Source organism: Giraffa tippelskirchi, chromosome 9, assembly GCF_054371585.1.
Source record: "Giraffa tippelskirchi isolate mGirTip1 chromosome 9, T2T-mGirTip1v1.2.pri, whole genome shotgun sequence".
Classification (NCBI taxonomy): domain Eukaryota; kingdom Metazoa; phylum Chordata; class Mammalia; order Artiodactyla; family Giraffidae; genus Giraffa; species Giraffa tippelskirchi.
In genome coordinates, this window is record NC_137283.1 from 22,228,014 (window position 1) to 22,251,607 (window position 23,594).

At 39.9% G+C, this 23,594-nt stretch overlaps 2 protein-coding genes across 19 annotated transcripts in view; one reads left to right on the forward strand and one right to left on the reverse strand.

The window, feature by feature from the left end:
• CRBN (cereblon) overlaps window positions 1–16,106 on the forward strand; it is a 30,851-nt gene extending 14,745 nt beyond the window's left edge. For all 4 annotated transcript variants that reach the window (XM_081528198.1, XM_081528199.1, XM_081528200.1 and 1 more), the window contains 7 exons: window positions 3,613–3,772; window positions 10,137–10,199; window positions 11,619–11,703; window positions 12,342–12,457; window positions 12,784–12,848; window positions 13,765–13,896; window positions 15,317–16,106. In XM_081528198.1, the coding sequence (XP_081384324.1) occupies window positions 3,613–3,772; window positions 10,137–10,199; window positions 11,619–11,703; window positions 12,342–12,457; window positions 12,784–12,848; window positions 13,765–13,896; window positions 15,317–15,497 (802 nt within the window). In that variant the 3' untranslated portion in view covers window positions 15,498–16,106. The remainder of the gene's footprint in view (window positions 1–3,612; window positions 3,773–10,136; window positions 10,200–11,618; window positions 11,704–12,341; window positions 12,458–12,783; window positions 12,849–13,764; window positions 13,897–15,316) is intronic.
• The window catches only part of TRNT1 (tRNA nucleotidyl transferase 1), an 89,235-nt gene continuing 78,477 nt past the window's right edge, over window positions 12,837–23,594 (reverse strand). For 10 of the 15 annotated variants that reach the window (XM_081528207.1, XM_081528202.1, XM_081528204.1 and 7 more), the window contains 4 exons: window positions 20,835–20,961; window positions 19,542–19,735; window positions 18,677–18,930; window positions 17,763–18,488 (listed from right to left, as the gene is read on the reverse strand). In XM_081528207.1, the coding sequence (XP_081384333.1) occupies window positions 18,231–18,488; window positions 18,677–18,930; window positions 19,542–19,735; window positions 20,835–20,961 (833 nt within the window). In that variant the 3' untranslated portion in view covers window positions 17,763–18,230. Of the gene's footprint in view, window positions 17,342–17,762; window positions 18,489–18,676; window positions 18,931–19,541; window positions 19,736–20,834; window positions 20,962–23,594 lie in introns of those variants that run through there. The other 5 variants (XM_081528215.1, XM_081528213.1, XM_081528216.1 and 2 more) reach the window with 1 other exon arrangement.

Genomic DNA, 23,594 nt, shown 5'->3' on the forward strand with positions numbered 1-23,594 from the left:
CATTCCATTTTAAAAAATGCAGTTCACTTTTAAACAAACAGACCTCCAAAAAAACCACAGAGCATTTGTCCTCATCACTGTGTATTTCCTTTTATAGGAATGGTTCTTAATTCTGGCGCATAAGAATCACCAGTGAATCACTAGTGAAGTCTTAGATACAAATTCCTGGGTCCTCCCAGCCTTAGGGAATTGATCTCTTATCTGTAGTCACAGTTGAAAATCTTGTCAGACGTCTGTGTTGGACAGGTAGTGTCTCCTGAAATCAAGGACATTCAGAGGGTTTTTTTTTTTTTTTTTTTTTTAAGATTTAAGAATATGAACTGCATGAGGGCAATAACTTCTGTGTGTTTTCACATAGTGGGCATTCATAAATACTAGTGAAGTCAGCCACCTTTGGGGCTTGAGCGAGCATAGGAGAGGAGGGGTGGGTGCCAGAGCCCATGGTGCTCCCCGCCTGCTCCTTCCCCAGAGCGTTTGCCCCGAGGGCTCTCACCGCACTGAACACAGGTACTGGCAGTGTAGTGGTGTGTGTCTGGGTCCCTCAAGATGCAGGCTGCTCAGGCCTGTCGATGCAACTCCTGTGTGTTCTGCAGTTAGGACCATCAGTGTTCCATGGATGAGTGAGCGTTCCCCTGAGAGCCCTGTGTTGAGACAGCAAGCTGTTTGTGCTGTGGATTTTACTGACAGTTCCATTTTAAAAGTACTTCCTACCTTTGTGCTTATAAAATTTTCAATATTTGTGAGTACTATATTCCAGAAACCATAATAGCAAATTGACTTGGGGAAAAGTATATTTCTGAGACTGTCGACATCAGTGACTTGTGATTGTGGAAAATTAGTTTGAACACAAGATGGCAATAGAGCCTTGACTCTGAAAGCAAGTAAACGGATGTGCGTTGGACTCAAGTAGAGATTAGCGTCAAACTGATCAGGTGGGACAGGACTGGGAAAGGGCCTAGTATTCCTTAGACTCACCACCATGGCTATCACAAAAATGTCTGTCTTAAAAGACCTCCATAGAGTGAGAATGCTCTGGGTCCACTGCGCTCCTGGCCCTGTAACTGCCTTCAGTGGAAATGGTGAGATGGCAGAGACTAGAGAGGATATAGTGCGAGCTCCTCTTTTTTCAGATAAGGAACCTGAGTGTGATGAAGATAAGTAGTTTGCCCAAAGCTGTGCAGCTCGTGGGCACCACTGGTGAGTTCTAGGCCCCCGACTTCCAAACCAGTGCTCGTCCCATCAAACCGGAATTCCTCGCTTGGACATTTGCAGCTCAGGCCAATTTCCTTTTCTCTGTAATGCAGGACCAGATGATAGTGATTTGTCTTATTAAGACTCTTCATGTAAACAAGGCGTACTGCTGCCTTCTGACCTTTCCAAGTCACATCTGTATTTCTTTGACATCTTCTGAACAGATGGAATTTTTTTTTGAAAAATTAATAAAAAAGTAGAAATGTATCACTGAATCACTGTAAGACTATTTTAGAAATTTCTGAGTATTTCTTAACATGTAGAGAGGAAGAGGAGATTAATACTCTATTTGTAATTACAAAAGAAGCTCTCATACCTATCATAATTGAGGTGAGTAATTTTTAGTCAAAAGGTTGTTAAAACTAGAACTCATAAAAATATGTATATATATAAATTTATATATATCCTAAACATTTTATTTTAACTTAAAATATGTAAATGCCCCTTCATTCATTTTACATTTGATGGTAAGACATTAGTCTTTCTTGCATTAGTTGCTTTCATTGCATCATCTGTCTGCAGTGCATACCTGTAGTTTTTCTTTAGAGAGATTCCAAAGATACTCACAAGGGCTTTGAGCAGTGAAACCTTCCAGATTCATGCACTTTTGTCCCTGTTAGAATTGTCTGAACCTGATTCGAAAGGATTTTTTTGACTTAAGCTAGTGTTTCATTAAGGCAGTTTTAATTTTGTACTCATTTTCCTGGTTGCCATAGTATTTACATAAATTACAAAACAACAGGGCTCTACTATATAGCCCAGGGAACTATATTCAATAACCATAATAATAAGCCATAATGGAAAAGAATATGAAAAAGAATGTGTATACATACACAACTGAATCACTTTGCTGTGTAGCAGAAATGAACACAACACTGTAAATCACCTATACTTGAATAGAATAAAATTTTTTATAAAGTTCCTTCTACTTCAAAACATATTTATATAAATTATATAGCTATAATTGCACAACAGCTGCCACAAACAGGTTGGGAAGAAACAAAACTAGTTTACGTTAAAACCAAAACTCAGCTGCTGGGAGAAGAACCAGCCATGTGTACAGCAGACCCTGGGGGTGCTTCACAAAGGAACAGAGAGCAGTGCTTTACCCTTTGAGGCAATTTAGACAGCCTGTGTACACTAATTATTAAAACGATCTCTAAGCTGATGTTTTTGCAGCATTAATCTTTGTATCATAATAAAATCTTCAATTAGGTGAGGAAAACATGATTATTTAGTTATTTTTGTTTTTAATTAGCTCTAATAACGTAAGAACATTTGAACATAGTCAGATTTATGTTACCATTTTCCAAAGTCATGTAGACTTAAATTTGAGCTTGCAGGACAGAAATGAAGTTAGTGGAGTGTGTCTAATACTATCATGACAGTAAACCTGCATATTTTCAGACACGTTTAGCTATTTTCATTTAATAAATCAGAAGAAGTATTAAAGTGTCATAAGTTTTTGTGGATTGAGACAGTAGTCACAATGAAAGACCATTTTAGAATTCCTGAATGTGAACAGTAGTGAAGCAGAGACTTGTAATATATTTGACTTCTTCCGTCTGAGACAGTATTTTTCGTTCCAGCATTTGGATGTGTTGATACTTTCTGCATTTGAAAAGTTATCATAGGAGATAATTCTGTCAGTGCCTCCTAAGACAATGGCTTGGGGGTACAGCCTTTTTGGCATTGATTCATGAGAAGATAACTTGCAGTAATGATATTCTCAAGTAGCATTTTTGAATGACTTTACTATATGAGTAGAAATAATTTTTAAAGAGAATATGGACTTTGATTCTTTGCATATTCGGGGTGAATGTTTAGGAATGAGAGAAGGAACGCACATAGAAATAAGGCTACATATAATTCTCTAGTCTTATCCATGTAAAAGGGCTCTTGATTTTCTCTTCCTTTACCTGCTTCTTAGGGTAGGTGATTCATAAGAAGGGACAGATGTAAGAGCTGGGTCACATAGAGAAGTGGGGTGAGGGGAGGGATGGGGTGTCCAAGAATGAGAAATTGTTATAGAAGTAGCAACACATTAGGGGTTGCTGGTATATTGATTTCTTAACTTTATTTCATTTACAGGCTTTGTCTGAAATGTAAAAATAGTGTTTTCCATTCCACAGTGATATAGAAAAATCTTTGGTTACCTTTGGTTTTAACTTTGGTATGATTTATAAACCACAGTATTTTTTGAAAATTTCTTGTATCTTAATATCAGGATCTGATGAATATGTTGAAAAAAGAAAACCTTGAAAATCTTAGTACTTGAAACTATCCATAACACTTAAAACTTAGTAACTGGAGTTAGTTTATCCTAAAAATGAACACTGTGCCTGGTTCTCTTTATTTTAGAATCCAGCAAGCTAAAGTGCAAATTCTTCCTGAGTGTGTGTTGCCTTCGACCATGTCTGCAGTTCAATTAGAATCCCTCAATAAGTGCCAGATATTTCCTTCAAAACCTGTCTCATGGGAAGACCAGTGTTCATATAAATGGTGGCAGAAATACCAGAAGGTGAGAAACTGATTTTTTTATGCATGTTCAAAAAGCGAAGACAGGTTGCTTTTTTCCTGTTTAAAAGAAAGGAACACCAACAACTCTCATGATTCCTTCCCCAGACATCTTCTGAGCAATACTGTGGTTGCATTTGTTCATAGCTGGAGTTTCTAAAAATTTCATAGGCAGCTGTTGATGTAAGAGCAGTTTGCAAAACCAAGTAAAATGTTACAGTACTATGAGGTATTCCCGCTATTATGCCTTTCAAGTTATGAATTATTTCACTGTAATTGTAAATGCTGCAGGAAACGCTTATTAAATGGTGATCACAGGAGATGCTTGGCTCTTGAGTCACAAACACCTGGACTCAGAGGCAGAGTTCGGGAGAGTACGCAGTGGTAGTTGTTTTGCTCCTTGTGGACTTCTGAAAGGCAGCCTGTTTTTGTGCAGCGATATGGACATCACCAAAACTGGCTTGGGACTAGGCGCCCTTTAAAAGTACTGCCTCTGGGGCATTAATTCCTGTGTATATCCTTTTGGCTAGATCGTTCTCGAACAAACACCAGTGAAGCTTGTTTGTACTTACCTGTGAGATTTATCAGTTTTGAGTATAAAATACCTAATATTTATGATTTCTCCCTAAAGGAAAAAAACTGTACTAATCATCCTTTTCTCTTTGTTGAGTATCGAAGGTTTTAATTTTGATATAGATTATCCTAGGGTCCTAATTTGAGGTAATAGCCAGCGGTAAAGAATCTGCCTGCCAGTGCAGCAGTTCAGTTCAGTTCAGTTGCTCAGTCGTGTCCGACACTTTGCAACCACATGGACTGCAGCCTACCAGGCTTCCCTGTCCATCACCAGTTTGAGGAGCTTGCTCAAACTGATGTCCATCGAGTCAGTGATGCCATCCAACCATCTCATCTCCGTCGTCCCCCATCCAACCATCTCATCTCTGTCGTCCCCTTTCCCTTCTGCCCTCAATCTTTCCCAGCATCAGGGTCTTCTCCAGTGAGTCAGCTCTTCGCATCAGGTGGCCAGAGTATTGGAGTTTCAGCTTCAGCATCAGTCCTTCCAATGAATATTCAGGACTGATCTCCTTTAGGATGGACTGGTTGGATCTCCTTGCAGTCCAAGGGACTCTCAAGAATATTCTCCCAACACCACAGTTCAAAAGGATTAATTCTTTGGCGCTCAGCTTCCTTTATAGTCCAACTCTCACATCCATTCATGACTACTGGAAAAACTATAGCTTTGACCAGACAGATCTTTGTTGGCAAAGTAATGTCTTTGCTTTTTAATATGCTATCTAGGTTGGTCACAGGTTTTCTTCCAAGGAGTAAGCATCTTTTAATTTCATGGCTGCAGTCACCATCTGCAGTGATTTTGGAGCCCCCCCAAAAAATAAAGTCAGCCACCGTTTCCATTGTTCCCCCATCTATTTGCCATGAAGTGATGGGACCGGATGCCATGATCTTCGTTTTTTGAATGTTGAGTTTCAAGTCAGCTTTTTCACTCTCCTCTTTCACTTTCATCAGGAAGCTCTTCAGTGCCTCTTCGCTTTCTGCTGTAAGGGTGGTGTCATCTGCATATCTGAGGTTATTCATACTTCTGGCAATCTTGATTCCAGCTTGTGCTTCATCGAGCCCAGCATTTCTCATGATGTTCTCTGCGTGTAAGTTAAATAAGCAGAGTGCCAATATACAGCCGTGACGTACTCCTTTCCCAATTTGGAACCAGTCTGTTGTTCCATGTCCACTTATAACTGTTGCTTCTTGACCTGCATACAGATTTCTCAGGAGGCAAGTAAGGTATCCCATTTCTTGAAGAGTTTTCCACAGTTTATTGTGATCCACACAGTTGAAGACTTTGGCGTAGTCAGTAAAGCAGACGTAGATGCAGGGGATGAGGGTTCAATCCCTGGGTTGGAGAGATCCTCTAGAGAGAGGCACTCCAGTATTCTTGCCTGGTGAATTCCATGGACAGAGGAGCCTGGCGGGCTGCAGTCCGTGGGGTCACAGAGTCTGACGTGACTTAGCGACTAAACAGCAAACAGTTTAAGTTTACAGTAACTTTTGTAAAGCTGTGCAATACTTTTGTTTTCAGACTTGATATAGATGCTTTATTTTTTTAATCTATTTTTTTATTTATTTAGCTGTACTGGGTCTTAATCGCAGCATGCAGGATCTTTCATTGCCATATGTAGGATCTTTAGTTGCAGCGTGAGTGATCTAATTCCATGACAATGGACCAAACCTGGGCCCCCTGCGTTGGGAGTACAGTTGTAGCCTCTGGACCACCAGGGATGTCCCCAATACAGATGCTTTACATATACTTTAAATCATGTTTATTTGACCAGTAGCACAGTGGGAGATTTTGCCCTTCATCATTTTCAGCATAACTTGAAGTGAGTTTGTGGAGGACAGCACTTTTGTACGTGGCTGTGTGGGGTGTTCTGGAATGTGTGGAGTCGTTTAGTACACTACCCAGGAGTGTGTCGGCAGTGGGTGGTGCTGAGATGCTGTGTGGCGAGGTCACTGTGTCAGGGCACTGCCTATATAGCCTCTCAGGATTTAGATAGCTGTGGGTTTCAATCATTGGACATTTTTTCCAGGAGGTATTAAGTATTTCATTTATATAATAGTTCTTCCACACCAAGATTTTTTTGTTAAAAATTCTTAACCATTTAAAAATCCTAAGTTACCTCTTTGCAAAGTTCTGAGGATAGAGTGAGAGTCTGTGGAGTTAATTCCTGACTTCAGTGCTCTGGACAATCAGTTCCGTGTTCTCTCTGCAGGATCTTGCCATCGTAAACCTGAACTTGGGTTAGACAAACAGAACTTGTAAAAATCTTTTGTGTGAATTACTGATTAACTCCTTCCTGTGCTGTGGCTAAAGCACCCCAGCTTGTTCACATTGAATTCAGACATAGGTCTCTGCAGCTGGGCTGTCAGGTGTTAGGAACCAGATCCTCTGACCTTCCCCTGATGTCTTATTGCTCCAGTAATTCTGGATTCTCAAACATCAGCCCTCAGTTTTCTTCATGTTCAGAATTGCCAAGGATTAAACAGAAGGTACCGAGGAGTGAGGAAGATATGAAAGGTGTTCAGAGCTACAGGTGCCTTCATCTGTGTGTGTTTTCTAAGCGTTCCGTTTCTTACACTTTGGGTAGAGTTTCTTAGGTTCTGAAATTTGGATCTAAATCACTAGGCCAAGAAAACACACTGGCCGCTCTATTTTGGACTCCGGGTGTCCTGCAGACTCTGTCTCCCTTCAGAGCCTGCTGGGAGCCGTTCTGCCGGCCTGGCGGGGAGCGCGGGGAGGGGCTGGCAGATGGCGCTGCTGGGGATCCCAGGGGCCCTGGGCCCGTCTCGGGGGTCATCCTGCACCTGTAGCGGACACTGACTTGTCACAGTGCTTGTCTTCAGGCCGACCTGGGGCTCGGGTCCGCCCTCTGTGGAGTTTATTCACATCTGACTGCTCTACCTGCCACGGCCCCAGCAGGGCCTCGTGCATCTTCTTGTCTGAGAAGCGGTTCACGAGGCCAGAACTGGGAGAAGCTTAGTTGACTCTTAAATAACTCACTCTAATTGGGTAGCCACCCACTTTTCCACCAGAAAATGATACTTAAAGGATCTAGGAGTGGAGTGGAGTTTTCCTGAAGTGTATTCAGTTGACCTTGAAACTGTGTGTACATAACCTCTCAACGTTTGCCATTGAAAACAAAACAATTGAAATGACAAAAGTATTTTCGCTTCGGTTATCTTCAATTCTGACAAGGCAACACTGGAGAAAGTGTCCTTAAGGATTGAGAAGTTAGGCCAGTATAATCAGGCAGTGCTCTTCCAAACCCACTTCTGTCTGGAAACTTTTCTCATTCAGTGATTCGATCTTTAAAACTCTTATTTCTTTATTCCCTCTTCTCACAGTGTCTTCTTCTCTTAACTGTTTACTATAGCGAAATTCTCAAAATGAGGAAAATGTTGTTTAAACCTACTTAGAATACAGTGTATATGTTTCTGAGGATACTCTCTCTTGCCCACACATTTGCTTATTTATAAAGCCCTTCCATGTTAATGGGAAAAGAGTGTGAAGTGCAAAAAAGTAAATGTGGAAACGAAATAAGAAAGTGATGGAAGCTCATCTTTCTGGTCTCCGCTAAATTGATAAGCTTTTGCTTCTCATACGGAGCAGGAAAGAACTGAGTGTAACTCAAGGGCGGGACCCTCAAACAGGAGCTCACAGGTTAGCTTCTCAGTCTTCTTGCAGAGTTTCTTTATGAAAACACAGATAAATATTCTTATTTCTTTCGTTTTCTTATGTAGGAGGATCCATGCTGTCCTGCACCTTATTTTAAGAGTATAGGAGATTCTTCTGTTTTTAGTTTTCAGAGCAGTTCTTCCTTGTTTTGAAAGCTGCACAGTATTCTTTGTATTAATGACGGACCTAGACTCAGTTATATACATAGATGACCTTTCATATAGGTCAGTATTTGAGAAGTGAGATTATTGGATGTCAGGGCAACTGCATTTGTAACGTTGACATGCATTTTCACAGTTTCTTACTTTAAGGAGTTTGTTCCTATCTGTACTCTGTCAGTGTTTCAGTAAGGCTGTACAGTATCCAGCTTAATTTTTGCTGATCTGGTAAGTGATATACAGGAGCTTGTTGAAGGTTTAACTTGAATTTCTCTGAATGTGAATGATCTGTGACATTTTCTGTTTAAGAGCATTTCATATTTTCTTTAATTGGAATTGTCTTCACCCCCACTCTTTGTTTATGGCTCGTTCTTTACACTTACCTGTGTGTAAAGGAAGCTTATCCCTTTATCTGCAGTTAGTCTCAAACATTTAGTTTGTCATTTTTGTCTTTTAACTGTACTTCGGTGGTCATATAGTTGAATTTTTTTTAATACTTCTGTATTCTGAATCATAGCTAGAGATACCTCCCTGTGTGAAGGAATCTTCATTCATCCATGAAACGTGCCATTTTTTACTTTTGACTTCATTTTTTCTTAATGACATCAGAATGTAAGCTTTCATCCATGTGTGGTTTCTCTTGGTATGATTCCAGCACCTGTCCCAGGCAGAGCTACCCACTGTCCTTTGACCATTTTCTGAAAGGCTCCTGTGTTCACGCAGCACACCAAGGTGCTGTGTTATAGACCAGACTCGTGTTTTTTACTTTATTTTTCTTCTGCTCGGTGATCAGTCTGTCTGTGCCCCACTAGGATACTGTTATGTAACTGTGGACAGTTTGTAGTTTTGTAAGTTTTGTGTGACCACTAACCCCATCACAGCTTTTCTCTTTTCAAGATTTGTGTGGCTACTATTGCTTATTACCTTATGCATAGGAACATTAGAGTCTGTTTTTGTCTTGTTCCAGAGTAACAATAAGAGTAGCAGTAAGAGCAGTAGTATTTCTGTATGAAAGAGAAGTCCTGAAATGGTAGGCTAAGTGTAGTGTGGGCAGAGACTTCCTCAAGCAGAGGAATGGTTTCCCAGCACACACTGTAAGCTTGTAGTTGTGTATCTTCCATTATGAGCTTACAAGCCTCAGAATCTAGAAAAAGCTCACCATTCCACTCCAGTTCTTACAAGCAAGCAGGATTTGATAAATGAAGGAAGGAAACAAAAACTTGTCATGTTTCAATTACTTGGATAAATTATTTGTATCATTTACATTGCTGACTGTGCTAGGACCTAACACAAGGGACCACCCTTGGTCATCATGTAAACCACTGTTTGGTCTCACAGCTACAGCACCCCTTCCCCACCCAGCTTCAGGTGGCATGCCCTCTGTCAGTGAACAGCTTCTGTACAAAATTAACATGTCTGTAGATGTGCAGGCTTTGTTTTGTATATAGAGAAAATGGGATCATTCTTTATATTTTGTACTTTTCTTCGGTCAGGTGTAGAATCTTCTCTAGTGTAAGCATATTATATTGGACTGTTGTTGATAGATGGTTAGGTTGTTTCCAACCTGTTGCTATTAACAGCACTGCTGCAGTGCATCCTTGCACTGTGTCCGTGTTCTGTGTAACACTTCTCTTTCCAGATTTTCTTGGTTGTTTTTACACATCTGTTTTTTCAGATGAACTTTAAACTACTTCTGAATTCCAATTCATTGGTATCACATTGAATATATACTCTGAGGACTGACGTCTTAATTATTAAGTCTTCCCATCAGTTACTGAAATTTTACGGGAATTAAGTAAAAACATCTTTGTCAAATATAATCATCTCTTACGGGATTCTCTACAAACTTTTTCATCTTTTTTGAAATTAGAATGTCTTCGTGGGCCAAGATAAGTTTTTAAATGTGTTTCCTTCTACCCCAAGATCTTGATTCTATGGTATTTAAGTGACTTTTGTTTTCTTTTCAGAGAAAGTTTCATTGTGCAAATTTGACTTCATGGCCTCGCTGGCTGTATTCCTTATATGATGCTGTAAGTAACTTACATTGAACGTTTTGCTGCTAGGAGAAGCCCTGTCAGAAGGGTCATTAGACGGAACAAATGACGTTTTATGTTTGGAACTGGTGCCATTCATTTAAGGGGAACAGGCAGGAATCATTCTGCTGGGCAGGCCTGACTTCTAACCTATAGATCTTTAGTTTTCTGTCAGTGGATAGTGGCTTATAACTTCAGAACAAGATGTGGCATCTTCGGGTGCATTAAGCATTTAAAATTTTGATGTCAAGTTACAGTTACATTTAGAAAAATACAGAATCCTTAATAGTGTTTTAGTTCTCTTGTAAACAGGTATGCCCACCTCTGTTTCCTGCTTTTAGTGTACTAATTGATGTATTAGTCACGAGTGCTTTTGCAGTTCAAATTTTTTATATTAGGCGTCATGACAGCTTGAAAAATTGAGTAAGAGACTGTTGGGATAGTTCACAGAATGTAGGTCATAAACACAGGCTGTGTTCAAAGCCTGATTTCTGTTAATTTTTCTGTGGTTTGGGGCAGAACCTGAGTATAAAAGGGGGTAAAGGTGTAGTTACTGTCTTGGGATGCAGCAGAGGGTCTTAGTCTTCCCTTGGGAATCGGCCCAGAGAGCTGGAGCTCTGGGCTTCCTGAACTGGGGGGTTGTGAGCACTCAGCACATGGGCAACACTGAAGGAAACGATAGTTCACTCTGCTCTTCAGCAGCTTAAGAGGCATTACAAGTACATAATAGACAAGAGTATTTTTTTACATCCACTTGTGAAAAGAGCGCTCTGATGTCGGAGATAGTACCTGGTAAGGTGTGTAGGTAGCATGTGCTAGTGCAGCTTACAGGGGCCCACAGAAAGGCTTCCTAGAGGGGGGAAGAGGAGAGGGACCCGCAGAAAGGCTTCCTAGAGGGGGGAAGGCGACAGGGACCCGCAGAAAGGCTTCCTAGAGGGGGGAAGAGGAGAGGGGCCCGCAGAAAGGCTTCCTAGAGGGGGGAAGAGGAGAGGGACCCGCAGAAAGGCTTCCTAGAGGGGGGAAGAGGAGAGGGGCCCGCAGAAAGGCTTCCTAGAGGGGGGAAGAGGAGAGGGGCCCGCAGAAAGGCTTCCTAGAGGGGGGAAGAGGAGAGGGGCCCGCAGAAAGGCTTCCTAGAGGGGGGAAGAGGAGAGGGGCCCGCAGAAAGGCTTCCTAGAGGGGGGAAGAGGAGAGGGGCCCGCAGAAAGGCTTCCTAGAGGGGGGTAGAGAGGCCCTTGAGAAGCCAGACCCAGGGGGGAGAGGCTGGAAGGCCAGCCTCGCTAAGCAGGGGCTGCAGTCATTTCTGTGTGAGAGAACATGGAACTTTATTGCTACTAATATGTTAGATTTATTGAGTTGAAAAGCTGGCAGTGAAGTGTAAAAAGTGTGTGAACCTTACTATGGCTCGTTTCAAACAAGGAAACCTTAATGGATAGAATCAAGAAACAGCTACGCGAATGGGATGAAAATCTCAAAGAAGATTCTCTTCCTTCAAATCCAATAGGTATGAAAAATTTCTTCCTGTGATGTTTTGCTAAAATTTTTTGTGAGTTTTCTGTTTAATGAAACCAAAAAATATATTTTTTTTATTATCCTGAAAAAGCATACACATTTGTTTTCATCAATTACAGAAGAAAAATGAGTATTTTTTAGTTAATTGTAACAAGGGTCTTAAATTCTGAGCATTCCTATTTTAGGCATAAAAGGCTCGGGTTGCAGTAAATGGCTTGCATCCAGAAATGCTATCTGGGTATAAAGACTCCTTTCCTTGGTCTTCAGGGTGCCTTTAAAGGTCACCTTAGTTCCAAGACTTACTATTGTATTTACATAGCTGTTAATTAGGTACAATTTAACTATTTTTCTAATCTCTTAGTAAATAAGTGACTTCTAATAACATGGGTTTGATTCCATGTTTAGTTTAAGACATTTACAAAAACAAGTATGGGAAAAGAAGTTACATCCTTAAGATATATATATATATACACACTTGAGAGCTGATACATTTTAGTATTGTTTATAACTGTGTGAAGTGTATTCTCTGGGAAGGGTTTATTTGAAAAGGATGTTATTGCATTCGTAAGTTATCTGATATGTATCTGCTTCATAAGTTTAAAAGTTTGAAAAACCTATCTTGTCTTTAAGATTTTTCTTACAGAGTAGCTGCTTGTCTTCCTATTGATGATGTATTACGAATTCAGCTCCTGAAAATTGGTAGTGCAATCCAACGACTTCGCTGTGAACTAGACATTATGAATAAAGTGAGTAATGAATGTCTGGATGCTCACATTCTGTCTGGGGTGGGAGGTGGGTTGCACTGTTTGGACCAACAAGGCTGTCTGTAGGGTGTCTAGTCATGTAGTCATGGAAATAGAGAACTAATTGTGGTTTGCATTAAAAATATTTTAAAGGATTATTTAAACATTTCATTTGAGATCACTGTTTTGCATTCCTGCGTGTATCCTAGTGGGTCATTAGTTTGGTGAATATGTCAGCTTGTGTCTTCCTTGTTCCATCTTTAAAGCTATAGTTAGAGGAATCAACACTTCGAGCATTTCCCCCACTAATTTTCTCTTAAATATTTTAGTGTACGTCACTTTGCTGTAAACAATGTCAAGAAACAGAAATAACAACCAAAAATGAAATATTCAGGTGAGCTCTTTATTACATTTTCCCAACTGCCGTAACAGAACAACAGGCAAGATTGTATTTCTGTTCCCCATATATTTCCCTCCATTAAATTACAAATACTCAGCAAATGAAATATGGGAAGTTACCTCAGTGGTAGGTAAAGACACTTCTCCTGACTGGGTACCAGAACAGCAGTGGGTGTGGACGGGATTAATTCACAGCAATTGAGTGAGCCTGGTGAAGGAAAACCTCCCGACCACTCAACCTTGTGAAAAATCTGTCAACTGTATCTGTCTCAGCACTTAGGGACGTAGCAGGAATGCCTCGGCTGTATGCACTGCTTCACTCAAATATCAGTTTCACCACATGGGGTCAGAGATAAAAGCAGGACATGCTTCTGGACATGTACTGATGCTGTGTGATACATAGTACTGCTGTTTGCAAAGTACTCAGATGCCCAAGAGTGACCAAATGGAACCTTTTTATTGGACTTCCCCTCTCACCCTTTTTGGGCAGGTTGAGCTTCCTGTATATTACAGTGGGTATCTTGAGGAAGATTTTAAAAACTAGTACTACTTTCCTTTTTGTCATCATGGAAAACATATAGCGAAAGTCACTCAGTTGCATCCGAGTTGTTGCAACTCCAACCCCACGGACTGTACAGTCCAGGGAATTCTCCAGGCCCGAATACTGGAGAGAGTAGCCTTTCCCTTCTCCAGGGGACCTTCCCAACCCAGGGATTGAACACAGGTCTCCCGCATTGCAGGTGGGTTCTTTACCAGCTGAGCCACAAGGGAAAACATACACCAAATAAGAGGTTGCCAGTTTTATTAGTTTTAACTACACTAGAGCTCTTGTAACTTCGTTTCTTAGTGAACTTTGTTAGATTCCCCCCCCCCCCATTTTGACTCTCCTCTGCACTGATTCTCTATTTTAGTTTATCTTTATGTGGGCCAATGGCAGCTTATGTGAACCCTCACGGATACGTGCATGAGACGCTTACTGTATATAAGGCTTGCAACTTGAATCTGATTGGCCGGCCTTCTACAGACCACAGCTGGTTTCCTGGGTAATGTAGTGGCGTCCCCTTTTGGGTTTTGTGTGTGTGTGTGCGTGCTTTAACTGGGCAGTAAAACTGAAAAGAGTATTAAGCAGAGTTGCTAGAATTGATAATCAGAAATAGGCCATGAAATGAATAGCTATTTAAAGATTCATTTCACGAGTGGCTGGAAAAAGTTATTCCTGCGCAGTCTCACTGTACTGTCAGGTGGCAGCTGCAGTTCTTACATCAACTATGCGGTTGATCCACACCCCTTCAGAATGAGCTGACAGGAAAATGAAATATCAACTGTTTCATGATCCAGGAAAACTAGAGTTGACCCTTGAACAGCATGGTTTTGAACTGCTCACTTCCCACTTAGATGCAGGTATGTTTCAATAGCCAAATACAATACTGGCTGCTTCTCTGTTGGTTGAATCGTTAGATGCAGAGATGAATTGCAGATACAAGGACTGACTATAAATCATAACCCCGTGTTGGTCAAGGGTCCACTGTATACCTGTATTTTATAATGTGTAAAATTAAGCAACTGTTACCCAAGCAGTGATAGACACAAAACATGCAGAACCCAGCTTTTTGTCTAGTTTGCAGGCTTTGCTTTTGTTGGCTTTAGCCTGCTGACCTTCAAAGTTTGACTGTGGGACCTACGACACTACCTGAGAACTTGTGAGATCCTTTCGGCCGTAATGCCGACTCAGCCTTTTGATTTTGAAAGAGGCAAGCTGAGCAGGGCTTAGTGACTATATTTGTTATTCTGGACCTAGAACCATGCCACTTGGACTGGCCCAAAATAGAATTAACTGGTTAATAAAAATACTAAATATGGATCCCAGGAGAAAAAGTTTCATTATATGGTTTGGGTGACTTATGGTTTGTTTGGGATTTTTTTCCTCTAATGCCAGGGCTTATATTTTGGATAAATTATGTGACAAAACCATTCTTCTTTTAGAAAAGCAGTCCTTAAATCTTATGTGAGAGAAACACTTACCTCTTCCATCCCCAGTTTAAACTCACAGAAGAAGTGTGTATTTGTATAGGTGATTGCAAACCAACTAAGAAAATGCTGCTACGACTTACAATGTGCTCCTGGCAACCAGCAATTTGGACAAAGACATCTGTATTAATTAACAATTGTTTTTTTTTTTCTTCCTTGGCATTGGAGAAAAAATTTAAGCATGGCTTAAGAGCATAATCAAATAACTTTATAAACACTGATGCATTACCATTACCATGATGACTTGATAGAAATCAGAAAATCTTTTTTGTGAGGTCTGTTTCAGGGAACTGTATAAAATCACAGCTCTGCCTTTGCTCTTCCCCATCCTTGGGACTTGGCTACTAGACGATCTGTCTAACAGGTTTCTGAGGTGATAGGCTGGGATACAGAGATGCATTTCCTGAGCTGATTTACCTTTCCTTCATCTCGTAGGTATGCCTGGACTATTGCCCAGTGCAGGATCTGTGCCAGCCATATTGGATGGAAATTTACAGCCACCAAGAAAGACATGTCACCTCAGAAATTCTGGGGTTTGACTCGATCCGCGCTGTTGCCCACCATCCCAGATACGGAAGATGACATAAGCCCTGACAAAGTAATACTGTGCTTATAAATGAATACAGTAGAGATAAGGTTACTTAACACATTGGTATCCTAACACCAGATCTGCTTTGGAAATTACTGCTTTTGATGCATACCTAAGTAAAAAGCAACATTACATGGAATGTTGCAGTTTCTTAGTCGAACAGGATTTCAAGATTTAAAACTAAGATACTCTATTGAAGAAGATGAAAAGCAGTCTAGAATACTTGGTTTTCAGGAATACCTACTTTAGGAGCTTGGTGCCGTTATCCTGTGGACTCTTGATATGCCTGGTAGTATTATCACTGAGAGGACATGAGACGTCTGTGAAACTGGTGAGCATGTTTTCTGCACAAAACAAATCTGAAATTCCTATAAATTGCTGTAATTAATGCAGTTCATCATTTATTTGATCCTGATACATGGAACAGAATGATGTGTTTGCATCAGTGCTCCAAAGGGCAGACGTTCCAGAAGGCAGGGTGCCAAGCTCTAGTACTGTTCCTTTTTGAAAGCGGCAAGGAAATGCGTATAATGTTAAAAGGGCTTTGTTCCTTTTCTTTGGTTTCTGATTTGTAAATTTTGAAAATAAAGAGTTATAATATGCAGTTTGAGCCCCAAAATAAAAGTTTTCATAACATTTTTTGTTAGTGAATAGTAATATCTCGTGTATTTGGTCAGTGTTTGGTTATTCTGTTCCAAAGTTGAATCTGAACTTAAGACTGTTGTGGAGCACAGATGCTAAAACACGTCTCTTTCCTACAGGCTAGAGGTGATGATGTGTTTCATAGGCTATTTTGTTCAATGTAAAGTGAAGAAACTCTGTAAGTAAACTATAAAAGCAAAACTAAACGTTTGTTTAAATAATGTAAAATATCTACTCAGATGTGGATACTTTAGGTGTAAGAAGTAAGATAAAGTTCTAGACAGAAAGATTTGCCACCTACCTCTTTGCTTACACATTCAAGGGGTTTATTGGGTCCTTTCACATTGATGTAATTTAATACTCCTCCACTGCTTTACATAATTCACTGGGAAAAGTTCAGCTAATTAGGTACAATGTATGTGGCCAAAAATGGACTGTTAAAAGTTTCTTGCATTTTAATTTACCAATATTTTATTTTTCCAAAAATGCAATGAATGCAATGGTTTTGACTGCCTCGACTCGAAACCTAAATTGAGTATCATGTTGCATATTTATGTAAAGAGAGTAAACGAAAAGCAACTTAAGAACGCTCACTGTTGATTCTTTAAAATATGCCTAACCTTTCTTTACCTTTTTACAACTAACCACCACCTCGGGTTTTCATGACTTGACTACTTTACTGTTTTTCATCTAGTCTTACACTGGGCCAAAACTGCCTCTAAAGGGATTCCAGTGTTTTTTTTTTTTTCAGTAACACAGCACATCTCTACATCCAACCCAGCTGTAGTAAGGAAACACTGCTTTTACATTTACCCCTGAAAGAGTGTAAGCTCAGAATGTTCTGTACTGTTTACTGACTCTTGCAAATAAAATATTCTGGTATATAAAATACGCATATAATACTAATCTAAGGTCTTTTAACCTGACAAAACCAGACCTCTAATAGCTTAATCTGCATATGTCCTATAGAACAGCAGGAATTGTAAAATACATGTTGCGTCCAATACATACCTTACTAGTTCTTAAATATCTTAAGCGTTACTTCATAAGCATTCAGTTACTGACCTGTGTGCAGATGTTTTTGAGGCTCCCTTTCTTGCAGCATAGCCCCCGTTACACTGAGTGTGTCACACTTCCTCTTATCTGGGTTTTAACAGAAATATGCTTTTTTGTGTTATCAAGGTCCAAAAGTGCTATTTGCCCATAGTGCACAAAGATGCTCTGACTGGCTACACAGAAAGGAAAGTTAGTTATAAAATGTCAGAATACAGCAGCTGAAATAAACAATACTTCGTGCTGTTTACCTCTTCACCTACTGAAAGCACATAGGCTCAAATCTTTAAAGAGCAAATATGTAGGCCATAACTTTTTTTACTTTAAAGCAACAGGAGTACTGTCACTAAGTATATATGGCACCTGATATATAATGTCTTCCAATAACAAAGGAAATTTTATTAAAATAATGGGCGTAAGAATCTTAAGCTAAGCCTTCCCAGCTTACCAGGAAGTTAGGGAAATTTCATTTTGACAGAGAAAACTACCAACTATATCCTAAACTACAGCTCCCTACAAATATGTCCTGGGTGTAGGAACAACAGCCACTTGGGACACATCTAGTCTTCACATTTTATATGTTATATTTTATGCAAATTTGTTAGCCGTATTCAAACACAAGTTTATTCTGGAATTCAGAAAAAAACTGACACCATATACAATCGTTGTATGAAATTAACCCAGTTATTTCAATTGCAAATACAAAGAAACATGTTTTTCAAGACATTGGAACAATCTTAGCACTGTCGTATGCAATAAAACCAACCAAAAATCCACTTTAAAAAAGCCTAGACAGATCAAGAGATGCCAACTCTACTTTTCTTAGTAGGAACTATTCCAAAAGAATTACAAGCTTCAGTGATAACAAATCAGATTAAGAGGAAGTAAGACTTGACTTTAGTGCCTGAAATATAGTTTTCACAAAATAAGACCTTTATTCTTCTGAAGAGATCCCCTAAGCTGGCTTTTATTCTGATATATATTCGAGTTTCTTAAATCTCACTAAGAGGTAGGGGAAAGAAAACTAGTCTTACCCAAAATTTTCTGCTTTGTAGTCGTCAGCTCTCATGAACTTGAGGTCTTCTTTATGTAACTCAGTAGTTCATCTTTTTCCAATTGGTAACCACTTTTCTTCCACTGTTCTCGCAACTGCTGTAAGAGCACCCCAATTTCTTTTCCGGAAGAAATGCCCACTTTCCTGATGTCATGGCCACTTACAGGAAACGGGGGAATGGACCACTGCTGCATCTGCTTCAGAAGACCATGCTCGCCTTGGTACTTGAGAAGCTCACACACACGAGCAGTCGCATCAGCTTCTCTAGACTGAGGGCCAAAACCAAACATCACCACACTTGCAATGATCTTATGCTGACATTTAAGTAAATGCAATGTGCAAATTTTCATTTAAAATAAAGGAAATTCACATAATACACTGTGGGTCCTAGTATTAATGAACTGGTTGTAGTTAGTGGAGACGATCTATACTCTGACCAAGCCATGAATATACTTACGTCTATAATGAAGTCTTGATAGGGTTTCAGTGGTTCTGAACTATCGACTGCCTTAATTAAATCTTTCCTATTTTTAACAATAAATAAACCAAGATTCTTCTCTTCTTTTGAAATCTTCAACCTCAGATCCAATTTCATGACATCATCGTGTACTTTGAACAATGAGGTCAAGAGAGTCATTGGCTTTGGTGAAAAACCTTCCACATTTTTACTGACTTTGTTAAATTCTTCTAAACTTGCATTAGCAGGTAAGCCTGTAGGGACAAAAGCATTTTCCACCCATTTTTAGATACATTTTAAAAACTCCCATCTTAAGCACACTTTGTTCTCATATACAGAAATGCCCTGGTACCAGGATTCTCTGCTGGTCCATCTGCTCTCCATCTTTCAGGTGAACCACTGCCCACTGCTGCCCTCCCTTCCCACATCTCAAACTGCCACTGTTGCTCTGAATGTTAATTCTAACACCTACTGAACTGTGTGCAAGGCCCCATCTTCTCCATGCTCTACATGTATTAACTCCCTGAAGTTCTCAGCTCTTCCCATTAGACAGATGCTATTATTTTCATATCCCTTTTTTAGATTTGCAAGCAGGAAATAACCCAGGTTACAAAGCTGGTACAAAGTGGTGCAGCTGCACTCAAAGCCATGATGGACCGACTCCCGAGGCCACTCTGTCCCCCCGCACATGCCGCCCTGTGCTGTCCCCTGCCTGGGAAAAACTCCTACTCCCGGCTCCGAGTCGACCATATTTTAAAGTAGTCCATTTTTCCTTTTAGAATTGTTTAACTTTTTTTCCTTATGAAATTTTAAACCAGATGTGTTTCATTGGCAAAAATGCAAACATTTTACATGTTGGACTTACCTATGTAAGGAGCCACATCGAGTTCATAGATGAGATGAATCAGATGGTTCACGTGGCTACCAGTAAGTATTTTTTTCAGTTCCACCCAGATCCTCTCTCCTGATATTCCTGCCAAGCCTTTTGCATTTTCTGCAATTGCTTCCAAAGTCTCAGGATCGTGGTCACCAGGTGTGTCAACAATTTTCCCGTAAAACCTACAAAGCAAACACGTCCAAAAGTACTGCCTTTATGGCTGGCATTTCACCAGAAAACTGTGCTCTTCATTTTCCTGGTGCTACTAGTGAGGTCTAGGAGGGACCTTAGAAATCATCTGGTCATCTACCTTCTCTTGTTTTCTCCACTCAGAAAACCTGAGCTCCAAAAAGTGTAAGCCAGACTGGCCTTCAATAAAGGTCTATTGATTGGTACTGACAGTGGATGCATAAACCAGAGCAGTCTTGGGCAGGTACTAAAACAGGTCCAAGATATTGTCATGGAGTAGTCTTGCTTCCTCAAAGGTTGCCTGTTTGTACACATCAATGCTTTCAATTAAGAGTAAGAGTTTCACATGAAACACATCTCACTGCAGACATGGGAGTGTATTTCATGGACTCTATTGGAAGCATTAAAGTATACCTGCTTTTACCACGCATTTCTTCACAATGCATTTCTATAGTGATCTAATTAAATGACTGTCTGTACCTTAGTCTGTGTCCTGTTATTTGTAAAGAGAGACTGTTTGCAAACACTGAAGTGTAAAGGAATAGTAGTTACTGACAAAATGTAAAATCTGTTAAAGAATATTCTAAGCAGGTCCCAAGCTGTAAAAAATTAACTATTAATAGATACAAGTTAGCCAGTTACAACAGCTTTCAGTGTTATAGTTCAGAGTTGAAGACTGCTACCCACAAAACCATCCAGGTGCATTACATATCTTCCAGATTCATCTAACACATCTCCCATGACCACCTACAACTGTAAGCCACATGAAGGCACACTGCCACTCATGACTGCAGGTTCAAAGCACCCAAATACCTGTGTAATGAATGACTGGTGCAGAAAATGAGAAGACTTAAAGCTGAATTATAGAATTATAGAAAAGATCACCACAGAAAGGAGCGAATAAATAAATGACTTGGAGAATGCAAAGATAAGGCATCTCAAAGTCACAGTGTCCTGTCTTGAAGACAAGAGATGTGAGATGTCACCACTGTGTACACTAACCTGCTGTGCATTTCACATGATGAGAAAGAACTGCACTTTGGTAATAGTAATATTCAAAACTCTAGTATTATAATTTATAAAAATCCTTACCTGAAATACCTTAAAATTCTAAGATAATCTTCTTGTATCCTCTGTTTAGCTTGTCCAACAAATCTAACTTTCTTATTTTTTAAATCTTCATAACCATTAAAGTAGTCAAATAAAGTACCATCAAAACCTAGTCATTAAAAGAGGGAAGAAAAATCACTATTAGCAAATAAGAATTGGAAAACATTGGTGCATATATAATTATTATTCGGCCATAAAGAATGAAATCTTGCTACTTGCAACAACATGGATGGATCTTGAGGACATGATGCTAAGCAGAAGAAGCCAGACAGATACTATATGACCTCATTCTTACATAGAATCTTAAACAAGCTGATAGAGAACAGATTGGTGGTTGTCAGAGGCTGAGGCCGGGGGTGGGGGGGGTACAATGAGCGCACAGAGTCATAAGGGACAAACTCCTAGCTGTGAACTAAGTCCTGAGGAGGCGGTGTACAGTATGGCAACTGTATTAATACTGTGGTGTGTACGCTCAGCTGTGTCCGACTCTGCAACCCCAGAGACTGTAGCCCACTATAGTTAACAATACTGTATTACACATTTGGAAGTTGCTAAGCGTAGATCTTAAAAGTTCTCATCACAAGGGGAATAAAATTCTGTCCGATATTACTTAGACTTGGTGTCAGATATGGTGTCAGATATGAACTAGACTTACTGTGGTGATCATTTCTTGATATATACAAATATCAAATAATACTGTATACTGACTCTAATGTAAGGCTGTATTTCATTACCTCAATTAAAAAAACTAAACAAAAAACTGGAAAACTTAAGAAAATCTACCAAAAACTATCACAAACAGTAAAAAATTAGGGAAAGAGGTACACAGGTGAAGTACTGATATGAGTAACATTCATCTGTATCCAGTACCAAGTGGAACATATAATGGATTAAAAGGCTGCATTTACAATAGCAATAAAAAGACGACATACTAAATAAACAAGATGTGTGCCAGTATGAAATGGGCAGAAACAATAAAACAAGCTGATTTTCAAGTTAATAATGGAAAATAAACAAGAACAGCCAAAATAACCTGGAAGGAAGAAATGATAGTCAAAACTACCTGGAAAAATGTAGTAAAAACTGTAATAAACTATAGGGAAAAAATTTATAGTCCTAACGTAGGGAAGACCTTTCAAAATACAATTACCAAAAGAAAGCAAAACACAACACCAGAGCCTTCAAAGAAATTATTAGTAAATCCAACTACATGAAACATCAGATATTCATTCCTGGACAGCAAGAAAATGCCACAATACAAAGCATAAGGTAACATACCGGGGAAAACATTTAAAGTCAGAATCAGAGACAAATGGCTTTCTATTATCTACAAAAACCTAAATAAGAAAAGCCATCTCTAGAAAAGTTGAGTTAGGGGAAACGTTAAATTGGTGCAGCCACTGTGGAGAACAGTAGGGAGGTTCCTTAAAAACTCAATACAGAACTGCCATGTGTGACCCAGCAATCCCACCCCTGGGCATATCCCCGGGAAAAACCCTAATGCAAATGGACACATGCAGCCGTGTTCACAACAGTCAGGACATGGAAGCAACCTAAACGCCCATCAACAGAGGAACGGATACAGGTGACATGGTACATGTATACAGTGGAACATTACTCGGCCATAAAAACAAAACTGGATCATGATAGAGATGTGGACGGACCTAGAGACTGTCATAGAGAGTGAAGTAAGAAAAACATCCTGTATATTAACACGTAGATGTGGAATCTAGGAAAATGACATAGATGATCGTATCTGCAAAGCAGAGAGAGACCCAGAGGTAGAGAACAAAACATATGGACACCAAGGGGGGAAGAGGAGGGTGGGCTGCACTAGTTGAGATTCACACACACACTACTGGACACCACGTGCAAACAGATAACCCATGACACGCTGTGTACAGCTTGGGGAGCGGTGCTCAGTGCTCTGTGGCGATCTGGATGGGAATGAAATTCAAAAAAGGGGTATACATATACCTGATTCACTTTGCTGTACAGTAAAAACTAGCAACACTGTAAGCCAACTATCCTCAAATATTTTTTAAAGAGGGAAAAAATGAACTAAAAATATATCTTATGAAATATAAAAAGCTTTAAAGATGAAGACTTTTAACTTTAGTTGTAAGAAGTGCACATTTATGAGAGAATCATTTTTCAGACCTACATCAACTTGGCAAGGACCTAAGTCCAATTCCATGTTAGCCAGGGGACGGTGCAATCTGCCCGGGACACTTCTCCGTGCAGCCTTCTGACCTTGGTGCATTTTGAACCATGTGAACCTAACATCTGTTCAGTATGTTATAAACATATTTCTAGCACAATATCATCTCATGTTGAACAAAACAAGAAACTTAACAATTTTAATATAAGGCACATGAAACCTCAGGTATGTGTAAAGTGACCGAGTTCTCCCAGCTATCCTGGGACTTCCCTGATTTAAAAACTGAAAATCTCCTGTCTCAGGGATCCCTTAGTCCAGGCAAACTGAGACAGGTGGTCACTCTGGGAACTAAGATGGAAAAACAGAAACACCTGGAGCAAAGGCACAGGTGCCATTCAACCACCCAAATGCAGAGCTCCACGAGCCTGAGACAGACCTCAGCACCTGGCATCACAGGAAGGCAGGAAAGTAAAGTAACCACTCGTCATGATTATGGCAAATGCAGCCACACTTTTAGCTCAGGCTTAACTCCTGCCAAGCTCTTCTTGGCATTTTAACACTTAGAGCCAATTTATAAGGCT